The sequence below is a fragment of the Electrophorus electricus genome, chromosome 3 (assembly GCF_041902795.1).
Source record: "Electrophorus electricus isolate QZ-2024a chromosome 3, ASM4190279v1, whole genome shotgun sequence".
NCBI lineage: Eukaryota > Metazoa > Chordata > Actinopteri > Gymnotiformes > Gymnotidae > Electrophorus > Electrophorus electricus.
Window position 1 is genome coordinate 10,660,001 of NC_137499.1, and position 13,285 is coordinate 10,673,285.

At 53.2% G+C, this 13,285-nt stretch overlaps 1 protein-coding gene across 12 annotated transcripts in view; it reads right to left on the minus strand.

The window, feature by feature from the left end:
* inpp4ab (inositol polyphosphate-4-phosphatase type I Ab) overlaps window positions 1–13,285 on the minus strand; it is a 44,795-nt gene that overhangs the window by 10,972 nt on the left and 20,538 nt on the right. For 6 of the 12 annotated variants that reach the window (XM_027004647.3, XM_027004649.3, XM_027004652.3 and 3 more), the window contains one exon: window positions 638–779. In XM_027004647.3, coding sequence (XP_026860448.2) covers window positions 638–779 — 142 coding nt within the window. Of the gene's footprint in view, window positions 1–451; window positions 780–13,285 lie in introns of all 12 variants that reach the window. The other 6 variants (XM_027004643.3, XM_027004646.3, XM_027004654.3 and 3 more) reach the window with 1 other exon arrangement.

A 13,285-nucleotide genomic window follows, 5' to 3' on the forward strand; every position in this document is an offset into this window, starting at 1 on the left:
ACACAAGTCACCTGAACACACTGAGCTTGTCTGTTCTGCGGACAACACAAGGCAGTGGACTAACAGCAACAGAGTTGGACGCAAGTAGGATGACGGGGGACGGTGGGGGGACGGATGAAGAGACGGCACGCTGATTGACAAGGGACAAAATATAAAATTAAGTTAGTGTAAAAATAACATAACATTTCTGCAAAAGCCTGTTGCTATGGCAGCATGCACCCTGCCTGATGAGTAGGTGAGACAGGGTGTGTGTGTGTGTGTGTGTGTGTGTGTGTGTGTGTGTGTGTGAATGACTTAACAGGAAAGCAGAAGCATAGCTGTAGCCTTAGGCTTTAGCTGCAGAGAACCGTGATATTCCCAAAGAGACAGGAGAGAGGGATCGAAAGAGAGCCAGCCAGCGAGAGAGCGAGAAACAGATGGACAGAAGTGAGGAGAGAGGGAAGCCACCTACAGTATTGTATGTCTGTATTTGAGGGGCATGCGGGGTTCAGAGCAGGCAGTGAAGAAGATGATGATGATGAAGATGCCGATGATGAAGATGACAAGAGGGGGGATGATGATGACTGATCCCGTGGGGTGGGTGAGGCACCCTTGTCCATGGCTGGGTTGATCCAAAACACTAGGTTCCTCTGGTTACCTTTCTTAGCGGTGCCGCCCTGCTGGTTGGCCTGGAACATGTCCTCGCAGTTGACGTTGCGGAGCCGCTCCTGTTGTAGGAGTTTCTCCACACGCTGGACGATGCACTCCAGACTCTTCTCAACGTTCATCCACACCTTCTCCTGCCACACACACACACACACACACACACACACACACACGTGCTGGATGATTCCAGACCAGAGAAGACAACTCAGGGTCACACGTCCCAAATGTTGCGCTCTCTCTCTCTCTCTCACACACACACACACACACACACACACACACACACACACACGCACACAATGATCTTCCTGTACACACTCAGTTACTTTATTGCAAACACCATACCCACTCCTCCTTGTGTGTGTGTGTGTGTGTGTGTGTGTGTGTGTCCATACCCACTCCTACTTGTGTGTGTTTGTGTGTCTCCATACTCACATACTCAATCCTCTGTGTGTGTGTGTGTGTGTGTGTGTCCGTCCATACCCCTCCTCCTTGTGTGTGTGTGTGTGTCCGTCCATACCCCCTCCTCCTTGTGTGTGTGTGTGTGTGTGTCCATACCCCCTCCTCCTTGTGTGTGTGTGTGTGTGTGTCCATACCCCCTCCTCCTTGTGTGTGTGTGTGTGTGTGTGTCCATACCCCCTCCTCCTTGTGTGTGTGTGTGTCCATACCCCCTCCTCCTTGTGTGTGTGTGTGTGTGTGTGTGTCCATACCCCCTCCTCCTTGTGTGTGTGTGTGTCCATACCCCCTCCTCCTTGTGTGTGTGTGTGTGTGTCCATACCCCCTCCTCCTTGTGTGTGTGTGTGTGTGTCCATACCCCCTCCTCCTTGTGTGTGTGTGTGTGTGTGTCCATACCCCCTCCTCCTTGTGTGTGTGTGTGTGTGTCCATACCCCCTCCTCCTTGTGTGTGTGTATGTGTGTCCATACACCCTCCTCCTTGTGTGTGTGTGTGTGTGTCCATACCCCCTCCTCCTTGTGTGTGTGTGTGTCCATACCCCCTCCTCCTTGTGTGTGTGTCCATACCCCCTCCTCCTTGTGTGTGTGTCCATACCCCCTTCTCCTTGTGTGTGTGTGTGTGTCCATACCCCCTCCTCCTTGTGTGTGTCCATACCCCCTTCTCCTTGTGTGTGTGTGTGTCCATACCCCCTTCTCCTTGTGTGTGTGTGTGTCCATACCCCCTCCTCCTTGTGTGTGTGTGTGTCCATACCCCCTCCTCCTTGTGTGTGTGTGTGTGTGTGTGTGTCCATACCCCCTCCTCCTTGTGTGTGTGTGTGTGTGTGTGAGTGTGTGTGTCCATACCCCCTCCTCCTTGTGTGTGTGTGTGTCCATACCCCCTCCTCGTGTGTGTGTGTGTCCATACCCCCTCCTCCTTGTGTGTGTGTCCATACCCCCTCCTCCTTGTGTGTGTGTGTGTCCATACCCCCTCCTCCTTGTGTGTGTCCATACCCCCTCCTCCTTGTGTGTGTGTGTGTGTGTCCATACCTCCTCCTCCTTGTGTGTGTGTGTGTCCATACCCCCTCCTCCTTGTGTGTGTGTGTGTGTCCATACCCACTCCTCCTTGTGTGTGTGTGTGTGTCCATACCCACTCCTCCTTGTGTGTGTGTCCATACCCACTCCTCCTTGTGTGTGTGTGTGTGTGTCCATACCCACTCCTCCTTGTGTGTGTGTGTGTGTGTCCATACCCACTCCTCCTTGCGTGTGTGTGTGTGTGTCCATTCCCACTCCTCCTTGTGTGTGTGTGTGTCCATACCCACTCCTCCTTGTGTGTGTGTGTGTGTGTGTGTCCATACCCACTCCTCCTTGTGTGTGTGTGTCCATACCCACTCCTCCTTGTGTGTGTGTGTGTCCATACCCACTCCTCCTTGTGTGTGTGTGTGTGTGTCCATACCCACTCCTCCTTGTGTGTGTGTGTGTGTGTCCATACCCACTCCTCCTTGTGTGTGTGTGTGTGTGTCCATACCCACTCCTCCTTGTGTGTGTGTGTGTGTCCATACCCACTCCTCCTTGTGTGTGTGTGTGTGTGTCCATACCCACTCCTCCTTGTGTGTGTGTGTGTGTGTCCATACCCACTCCTCCTTGTGTGTGTGTGTGTGTGTCCATACCCACTCCTCCTTGTGTGTGTGTGTGTGTGTCCATACCCACTCCTCCTTGTGTGTGTGTGTGTGTGTGTGTCCATACCCACTCCTCCTTGTGTGTGTGTGTGTGTGTGTGTGTCCATACCCACTCCTCCTTGTGTGTGTGTGTGTGTGTGTGTGTGTGTCCATACCCACTCCTCCTTGTGTGTGTGTGTGTGTGTCCATACCCACTCCTCCTTGTGTGTGTGTGTGTCCATACCCACTCCTCCTTGTGTGTGTGTGTGTCCATACCCACTCCTCCTTGTGTGTGTGTGTGTGTGTGTCCATACCCACTCCTCCTTGTGTGTGTGTGTGTGTGTGTGTGTGTCCATACCCACTCCTCCTTGTGTGTGTGTGTGTGTGTGTGTGTGTGTCCATACCCACTCCTCCTTGTGTGTGTGTGTGTGTGTGTCCATACCCACTCCTCCTTGTGTGTGTGTGTGTGTGTGTCCATACCCACTCCTCCTTGTGTGTGTGTGTGTGTGTGTGTGTCCATACCCACTCCTCCTTGTGTGTGTGTGTGTGTCCATACCCACTCCTCCTTGTGTGTGTGTTTGTGTCCATACCCACTCCTCCTTGTGTGTGTGTGTGTGTGTGTGTCCATACCCACTCCTCCTTGTGTGTGTGTGTGTGTGTGTCCATACCCACTCCTCCTTGTGTGTGTGTGTGTGTGTGTGTGTGTGTCCATACCCACTCCTCCTTGTGTGTGTGTGTGTGTGTGTGTGTGTGTCCATACCCACTCCTCCTTGTGTGTGTGTGTGTGTCCATACCCACTCCTCCTTGTGTGTGTGTGTGTCCGTCCATACCCACTCCTCCTTGTGTGTGTGTGTGTGTGTGTGTGTCCATACCCACTCCTCCTTGTGTGTGTGTGTGTGTGTGTCCATACCCACTCCTCCTTGTGTGTGTGTGTGTGTGTGTGTCCATACCCACTCCTCCTTGTGTGTGTGTGTGTGTGTCCATACCCACTCCTCCTTGTGTGTGTGTGTGTGTGTGTGTCCATACCCACTCCTCCTTGTGTGTGTGTGTGTGTCCATACCCACTCCTCCTTGTGTGTGTGTGTGTGTCCATACCCACTCCTCCTTGTGTGTGTGTGTGTGTGTCCATACCCACTCCTCCTTGTGTGTGTGTGTGTGTCCATACCCACTCCTCCTTGTGTGTGCGTGTGTGTCCATACCCACTCCTCCTTGTGTGTGCGTGTGTGTCCATACCCACTCCTCCTTGTGTGTGTGTGTGTGTGTCCATACCCACTCCTCCTTGTGTGTGTGTGTGTCCATACCCACTCCTCCTTGTGTGTGTGCGTGTCCATACCCACTCCTCCTTGTGTGTGTGTGTGCGTGTCCATACCCACTCCTCCTTGTGTGTGTGTGTGTGTGTCCATACCCACTCCTCCTTGTGTGTGTGTGTGTGTGTCCATACCCACTCCTCCTTGTGTGTGTGTGTGTGTGTCCATACCCACTCCTCCTTGTGTGTGTGTGTGTGTGTCCATACCCACTCCTCCTTGTGTGTGTGTGTGTCCATACCCACTCCTCCTTGTGTGTGTGTGTGTGTCCATACCCACTCCTCCTTGTGTGTGTGTGTGTCCATACCCACTCCTCCTTGTGTGTGTGTGTGTGTCCATACCCACTCCTCCTTGTGTGTGTGTGTGTGTGTCCATACCCACTCCTCCTTGTGTGTGTGTGTGTGTGTGTGTCCATACCCACTCCTCCTTGTGTGTGTGTGTGTGTGTGTGTCCATACCCACTCCTCCTTGTGTGTGTGTGTCCATACCCACTCCTCCTTGTGTGTGTGTGTGTCCATACCCACTCCTCCTTGTGTGTGTGTGTGTGTGTCCATACCCACTCCTCCTTGTGTGTGTGTGTGTGTGTCCATACCCACTCCTCCTTGTGTGTGTGTGTGTGTCCATACCCACTCCTCCTTGTGTGTGTGTGTGTGTGTGTCCATACCCCCTCCTCCTTGTGTGTGTGTGTGTCCATACCCCCTCCTCCTTGTGTGTGTGTGTGTGTGTGTGTGTCCATACCCCCTCCTCCTTGTGTGTGTGTGTGTCCATACCCCCTCCTCCTTGTGTGTGTGTGTGTCCATACCCCCTCCTCCTTGTGTGTGTGTGTGTGTGTCCATACCCCCTCCTCCTTGTGTGTGTGTGTGTGTGTCCATACCCCCTCCTCCTTGTGTGTGTGTGTGTGTGTCCATACCCCCTCCTCCTTGTGTGTGTGTATGTGTGTCCATACACCCTCCTCCTTGTGTGTGTGTGTGTGTGTCCATACCCCCTCCTCCTTGTGTGTGTGTGTGTCCATACCCCCTCCTCCTTGTGTGTGTGTCCATACCCCCTCCTCCTTGTGTGTGTGTCCATACCCCCTTCTCCTTGTGTGTGTGTGTCCATACCCCCTCCTCCTTGTGTGTGTGTCCATACCCCCTTCTCCTTGTGTGTGTGTGTGTGTCCATACCCCCTCCTCCTTGTGTGTGTGTGTGTCCATACCCCCTCCTCCTTGTGTGTGTGTGTGTGTCCATACCCCCTCCTCCTTGTGTGTGTGTGTGTGTGTGTGTGTCCATACCCCCTCCTCCTTGTGTGTGTGTGTGTGTGTGTGTGTGTGTGTGTCCATACCCCCTCCTCCTTGTGTGTGTGTGTGTCCATACCCCCTCCTCGTGTGTGTGTGTGTCCATACCCCCTCCTCCTTGTGTGTGTGTCCATACCCCCTCCTCCTTGTGTGTGTGTGTGTCCATACCCCCTCCTCCTTGTGTGTGTCCATACCCCCTCCTCCTTGTGTGTGTGTGTGTGTGTCCATACCTCCTCCTCCTTGTGTGTGTGTGTGTCCATACCCCCTCCTCCTTGTGTGTGTGTGTGTGTCCATACCCACTCCTCCTTGTGTGTGTGTGTGTGTCCATACCCACTCCTCCTTGTGTGTGTGTCCATACCCCCTCCTCCTTGTGTGTGTGTGTGTGTGTGTGTGTCCATACCCCCTCCTCCTTGTGTGTGTGTGTGTCCATACCCCCTCCTCCTTGTGTGTGTGTGTGTCCATACCCCCTCCTCCTTGTGTGTGTGTGTGTGTGTCCATACCCCCTCCTCCTTGTGTGTGTGTGTGTGTGTCCATACCCCCTCCTCCTTGTGTGTGTGTGTGTGTGTCCATACCCCCTCCTCCTTGTGTGTGTGTATGTGTGTCCATACACCCTCCTCCTTGTGTGTGTGTGTGTGTGTCCATACCCCCTCCTCCTTGTGTGTGTGTGTGTCCATACCCCCTCCTCCTTGTGTGTGTGTCCATACCCCCTCCTCCTTGTGTGTGTGTCCATACCCCCTTCTCCTTGTGTGTGTGTGTCCATACCCCCTCCTCCTTGTGTGTGTGTCCATACCCCCTTCTCCTTGTGTGTGTGTGTGTGTCCATACCCCCTCCTCCTTGTGTGTGTGTGTGTCCATACCCCCTCCTCCTTGTGTGTGTGTGTGTGTCCATACCCCCTCCTCGTGTGTGTGTGTGTGTGTGTGTGTCCATACCCCCTCCTCCTTGTGTGTGTGTGTGTGTGTGTGTGTGTGTGTGTCCATACCCCCTCCTCCTTGTGTGTGTGTGTGTCCATACCCCCTCCTCGTGTGTGTGTGTGTCCATACCCCCTCCTCCTTGTGTGTGTGTCCATACCCCCTCCTCCTTGTGTGTGTGTGTGTCCATACCCCCTCCTCCTTGTGTGTGTCCATACCCCCTCCTCCTTGTGTGTGTGTGTGTGTGTCCATACCTCCTCCTCCTTGTGTGTGTGTGTGTCCATACCCCCTCCTCCTTGTGTGTGTGTGTGTGTCCATACCCACTCCTCCTTGTGTGTGTGTCCATACCCACTCCTCCTTGTGTGTGTGTGTGTGTGTCCATACCCACTCCTCCTTGTGTGTGTGTGTGTGTGTCCATACCCACTCCTCCTTGCGTGTGTGTGTGTGTGTCCATTCCCACTCCTCCTTGTGTGTGTGTGTCCATACCCACTCCTCCTTGTGTGTGTGTGTGTGTGTGTGTCCATACCCACTCCTCCTTGTGTGTGTGTGTCCATACCCACTCCTCCTTGTGTGTGTGTGTGTCCATACCCACTCCTCCTTGTGTGTGTGTGTGTGTGTCCATACCCACTCCTCCTTGTGTGTGTGTGTGTGTGTCCATACCCACTCCTCCTTGTGTGTGTGTGTCCATACCCACTCCTCCTTGTGTGTGTGTGTGTGTCCATACCCACTCCTCCTTGTGTGTGTGTGTGTGTGTCCATACCCACTCCTCCTTGTGTGTGTGTGTGTGTGTCCATACCCACTCCTCCTTGTGTGTGTGTGTGTGTGTCCATACCCACTCCTCCTTGTGTGTGTGTGTGTGTGTGTCCATACCCACTCCTCCTTGTGTGTGTGTGTGTGTGTGTGTCCATACCCACTCCTCCTTGTGTGTGTGTGTGTGTGTGTGTGTCCATACCCACTCCTCCTTGTGTGTGTGTGTGTGTGTGTGTGTGTGTGTCCATACCCACTCCTCCTTGTGTGTGTGTGTGTGTGTCCATACCCACTCCTCCTTGTGTGTGTGTGTGTCCATACCCACTCCTCCTTGTGTGTGTGTGTGTCCATACCCACTCCTCCTTGTGTGTGTGTGTGTGTGTGTCCATACCCACTCCTCCTTGTGTGTGTGTGTGTGTGTGTGTGTGTCCATACCCACTCCTCCTTGTGTGTGTGTGTGTGTGTGTGTGTGTGTCCATACCCACTCCTCCTTGTGTGTGTGTGTGTGTGTGTCCATACCCACTCCTCCTTGTGTGTGTGTGTGTGTGTGTCCATACCCACTCCTCCTTGTGTGTGTGTGTGTGTGTGTCCATACCCACTCCTCCTTGTGTGTGTGTGTGTGTGTGTGTGTCCATACCCACTCCTCCTTGTGTGTGTGTGTGTGTCCATACCCACTCCTCCTTGTGTGTGTGTTTGTGTCCATACCCACTCCTCCTTGTGTGTGTGTGTGTGTGTGTGTCCATACCCACTCCTCCTTGTGTGTGTGTGTGTGTGTGTCCATACCCACTCCTCCTTGTGTGTGTGTGTGTGTGTGTGTGTGTGTCCATACCCACTCCTCCTTGTGTGTGTGTGTGTGTGTGTGTGTGTGTCCATACCCACTCCTCCTTGTGTGTGTGTGTGTGTCCATACCCACTCCTCCTTGTGTGTGTGTGTGTCCGTCCATACCCACTCCTCCTTGTGTGTGTGTGTGTGTGTGTGTGTCCATACCCACTCCTCCTTGTGTGTGTGTGTGTGTGTGTCCATACCCACTCCTCCTTGTGTGTGTGTGTGTGTGTGTGTCCATACCCACTCCTCCTTGTGTGTGTGTGTGTGTGTCCATACCCACTCCTCCTTGTGTGTGTGTGTGTGTGTGTGTCCATACCCACTCCTCCTTGTGTGTGTGTGTGTGTCCATACCCACTCCTCCTTGTGTGTGTGTGTGTGTCCATACCCACTCCTCCTTGTGTGTGTGTGTGTGTGTCCATACCCACTCCTCCTTGTGTGTGTGTGTGTGTCCATACCCACTCCTCCTTGTGTGTGCGTGTGTGTCCATACCCACTCCTCCTTGTGTGTGCGTGTGTCCATACCCACTCCTCCTTGTGTGTGCGTGTGTGTCCATACCCACTCCTCCTTGTGTGTGTGTGTGTGTGTGTGTGTGTCCATACCCACTCCTCCTTGTGTGTGTGTGTGTCCATACCCACTCCTCCTTGTGTGTGTGCGTGTCCATACCCACTCCTCCTTGTGTGTGTGTGTGCGTGTCCATACCCACTCCTCCTTGTGTGTGTGTGTGTGTGTCCATACCCACTCCTCCTTGTGTGTGTGTGTGTGTGTCCATACCCACTCCTCCTTGTGTGTGTGTGTGTGTGTCCATACCCACTCCTCCTTGTGTGTGTGTGTGTGTGTCCATACCCACTCCTCCTTGTGTGTGTGTGTGTCCATACCCACTCCTCCTTGTGTGTGTGTGTGTGTCCATACCCACTCCTCCTTGTGTGTGTGTGTGTCCATACCCACTCCTCCTTGTGTGTGTGTGTGTGTCCATACCCACTCCTCCTTGTGTGTGTGTGTGTGTGTCCATACCCACTCCTCCTTGTGTGTGTGTGTGTGTGTGTGTCCATACCCACTCCTCCTTGTGTGTGTGTGTGTGTGTGTGTCCATACCCACTCCTCCTTGTGTGTGTGTGTCCATACCCACTCCTCCTTGTGTGTGTGTGTCCATACCCACTCCTCCTTGTGTGTGTGTGTGTCCATACCCACTCCTCCTTGTGTGTGCGTGTGTGTCCATACCCACTCCTCCTTGTGTGTGTGTGTGTGTGTGTGTGTGTCCATACCCACTCCTCCTTGTGTGTGTGTGTGTCCATACCCACTCCTCCTTGTGTGTGTGCGTGTCCATACCCACTCCTCCTTGTGTGTGTGTGTGCGTGTCCATACCCACTCCTCCTTGTGTGTGTGTGTGTGTGTCCATACCCACTCCTCCTTGTGTGTGTGTGTGTGTGTCCATACCCACTCCTCCTTGTGTGTGTGTGTGTGTGTCCATACCCACTCCTCCTTGTGTGTGTGTGTGTGTGTCCATACCCACTCCTCCTTGTGTGTGTGTGTGTCCATACCCACTCCTCCTTGTGTGTGTGTGTGTGTCCATACCCACTCCTCCTTGTGTGTGTGTGTGTGTGTGTGTGTGTGTCCATACCCACTCCTCCTTGTGTGTGTGTGTGTGTGTCCATACCCACTCCTCCTTGTGTGTGTGTGTGTGTGTGTGTCCATACCCACTCCTCCTTGTGTGTGTGTGTGTGTGTGTCCATACCCACTCCTCCTTGTGTGTGTGTGTCCATACCCACTCCTCCTTGTGTGTGTGTGTCCATACCCACTCCTCCTTGTGTGTGTGTGTGTCCATACCCACTCCTCCTTGTGTGTGTGTGTGTGTGTCCATACCCACTCCTCCTTGTGTGTGTGTGTGTGTGTCCATACCCACTCCTCCTTGTGTGTGTGTGTGTGTCCATACCCACTCCTCCTTGTGTGTGTGTGTGTGTCCATACCCACTCCTCCTTGTGTGTGTGTGTGTGTCCATACCCACTCCTCCTTGTGTGTGTGTGTGTGTGTCCATACCCACTCCTCCTTGTGTGTGTGTGTGTGTGTCCATACCCACTCCTCCTTGTGTGTGTGTGTGTGTGTCCATACCCACTCCTCCTTGTGTGTGTGTGTGTGTCCATACCCACTCCTCCTTGTGTGTGTGTGTGTGTCCATACCCACTCCTCCTTGTGTGTGTGTGTGTCCATACCCACTCCTCCTTGTGTGTGTGTGTGTCCATACCCACTCCTCCTTGTGTGTGTGTGTGTGTGTGTCCATACCCACTCCTCCTTGTGTGTGTGTGTGTGTGTGTCCATACCCACTCCTCCTTGTGTGTGTGTGTGTGTGTCCATACCCACTCCTCCTTGTGTGTGTGTGTGTGTGTCCATACCCACTCCTCCTTGTGTGTGTGTGTGTGTCCATACCCACTCCTCCTTGTGTGTGTGTGTGTGTGTCCATACCCACTCCTCCTTGTGTGTGTGTGTGTGTGTCCATACCCACTCCTCCTTGTGTGTGTGTGTGTGTGTCCATACCCACTCCTCCTTGTGTGTGTGTGTGTGTGTGTCCATACCCACTCCTCCTTGTGTGTGTGTGTGTGTGTCCATACCCACTCCTCCTTGTGTGTGTGTGTGTCCATACCCACTCCTCCTTGTGTGTGTGTGTGTGTGTGTGTCCATACCCACTCCTCCTTGTGTGTGTGTGTGTGTGTGTGTGTCCATACCCACTCCTCCTTGTGTGTGTGTGTGTGTCCATACCCACTCCTCCTTGTGTGTGTGTGTGTGTGTGTCCATACCCACTCCTCCTTGTGTGTGTGTGTCCATACCCACTCCTCCTTGTGTGTGTGTGTGTGTGTGTCCATACCCACTCCTCCTTGTGTGTGTGTGTGTGTGTGTCCATACCCACTCCTCCTTGTGTGTGTGTGTGTGTCCATACCCACTCCTCCTTGTGTGTGTGTGTGTGTGTGTGTGTGTGTCCATACCCACTCCTCCTTGTGTGTGTGTGTGTGTGTGTGTGTGTGTCCATACCCACTCCTCCTTGTGTGTGTGTGTGTGTGTGTGTGTGTCCATACCCACTCCTCCTTGTGTGTGTGTGTGTGTGTGTCCATACCCACTCCTCCTTGTGTGTGTGTGTGTACCCACTCCTCCTTGTGTGTGTGTGTGTGTGTGTCCATACCCACTCCTCCTTGTGTGTGTGTGTGTGTGTCCATACCCACTCCTCCTTGTGTGTGTGTGTGTGTGTCCATACCCACTCCTCCTTGTGTGTGTGTGTGTGTGTGTCCATACCCACTCCTCCTTGTGTGTGTGTGTGTGTGTGTGTCCATACCCACTCCTCCTTGTGTGTGTGTGTGTGTCCATACCCACTCCTCCTTGTGTGTGTGTGTGTGTGTGTGTGTCCATACCCACTCCTCCTTGTGTGTGTGTGTGTGTGTCCATACCCACTCCTCCTTGTGTGTGTGTGTGTGTGTGTCCATACCCACTCCTCCTTGTGTGTGTGTGTGTGTGTCCATACCCACTCCTCCTTGTGTGTGTGTGTGTCCATACCCACTCCTCCTTGTGTGTGTGTGTGTGTGTGTGTGTGTGTGTGTGTCCATACCCACTCCTCCTTGTGTGTGTGTGTGTGTGTCCATACCCACTCCTCCTTGTGTGTGTGTGTGTGTCCATACCCACTCCTCCTTGTGTGTGTGTGTGTGTGTCCATACCCACTCCTCCTTGTGTGTGTGTGTGTGTGTGTCCATACCCACTCCTCCTTGTGTGTGTGTGTGTGTGTGTCCATACCCACTCCTCCTTGTGTGTGTGTGTGTGTGTGTCCATACCCACTCCTCCTTTGTGTGTGTGTGTGTGTCCATACCCACTCCTCCTTGTGTGTGTGTGTGTGTGTGTGTCCATACCCACTCCTCCTTGTGTGTGTGTGTGTGTGTCCATACCCACTCCTCCTTGTGTGTGTGTGTGTGTGTCCATACCCACTCCTCCTTGTGTGTGTGTGTGTGTCCATACCCACTCCTCCTTGTGTGTGTGTGTGTGTGTCCATACCCACTCCTCCTTGTGTGTGTGTGTGTGTGTCCATACCCACTCCTCCTTGTGTGTGTGTGTGTGTGTGTCCATACCCACTCCTCCTTGTGTGTGTGTGTGTGTGTCCATACCCACTCCTCCTTGTGTGTGTGTGTGTGTGTGTCCATACCCACTCCTCCTTGTGTGTGTGTGTGTGTCCATACCCACTCCTCCTTGTGTGTGTGTGTGTGTGTGTCCATACCCACTCCTCCTTGTGTGTGTGTGTGTGTCCATACCCACTCCTCCTTGTGTGTGTGTGTGTGTCCATACCCACTCCTCCTTGTGTGTGTGTGTGTGTCCATACCCACTCCTCCTTGTGTGTGTGTGTGTGTCCATACCCACTCCTCCTTGTGTGTGTGTGTGTGTCCATACCCACTCCTCCTTGTGTGTGTGTGTGTGTGTGTCCATACCCACTCCTCCTTGTGTGTGTGTGTGTGTCCATACCCACTCCTCCTTGTGTGTGTGTGTGTGTCCATACCCACTCCTCCTTGTGTGTGTGTGTGTGTCCATACCCACTCCTCCTTGTGTGTGTGTGTGTGTCCATACCCACTCCTCCTTGTGTGTGTGTGTGTGTCCATACCCACTCCTCCTTGTGTGTGTGTGTGTGTGTGTCCATACCCACTCCTCCTTGTGTGTGTGTGTGTGTCCATACCCACTCCTCCTTGTGTGTGTGTGTGTGTCCATACCCACTCCTCCTTGTGTGTGTGTGTGTGTGTGTGTCCATACCCACTCCTCCTTGTGTGTGTGTGTGTGTCCATACCCACTCCTCCTTGTGTGTGTGTGTGTGTCCATACCCACTCCTCCTTGTGTGTGTGTGTGTGTCCATACCCACTCCTCCTTGTGTGTGTGTGTGTGTCCATACCCACTCCTCCTTGTGTGTGTGTGTGTGTCCATACCCACTCCTCCTTGTGTGTGTGTGTGTGTCCATACCCACTCCTCCTTGTGTGTGTGTGTGTGTCCATACCCACTCCTCCTTGTGTGTGTGTGTGTGTGTGTCCATACCCACTCCTCCTTGTGTGTGTGTGTGTGTGTGTCCATACCCACTCCTCCTTGTGTGTGTGTGTGTGTGTGTCCATACCCACTCCTCCTTGTGTGTGTGTGTGTGTCCATACCCACTCCTCCTTGTGTGTGTGTGTGTGTGTGTCCATACCCACTCCTCCTTGTGTGTGTGTGTGTGTGTGTCCATACCCACTCCTCCTTGTGTGTGTGTGTGTGTGTGTCCATACCCACTCCTCCTTGTGTGTGTGTGTGTGTGTGTGTGTCCATACCCACTCCTCCTTGTGTGTGTGTGTCCATACCCACTCCTCCTTGTGTGTGTGTGTGTCCATACCCACTCCTCCTTGTGTGTGTGTGTGTGTGTCCATACCCACTCCTCCTTGTGTGTGTGTGTGTGTGTCCATACCCACTCCTCCTTGTGTGTGTGTGTGTGTGTCCATACCCACTCCTCCTTGTGTGTGTGT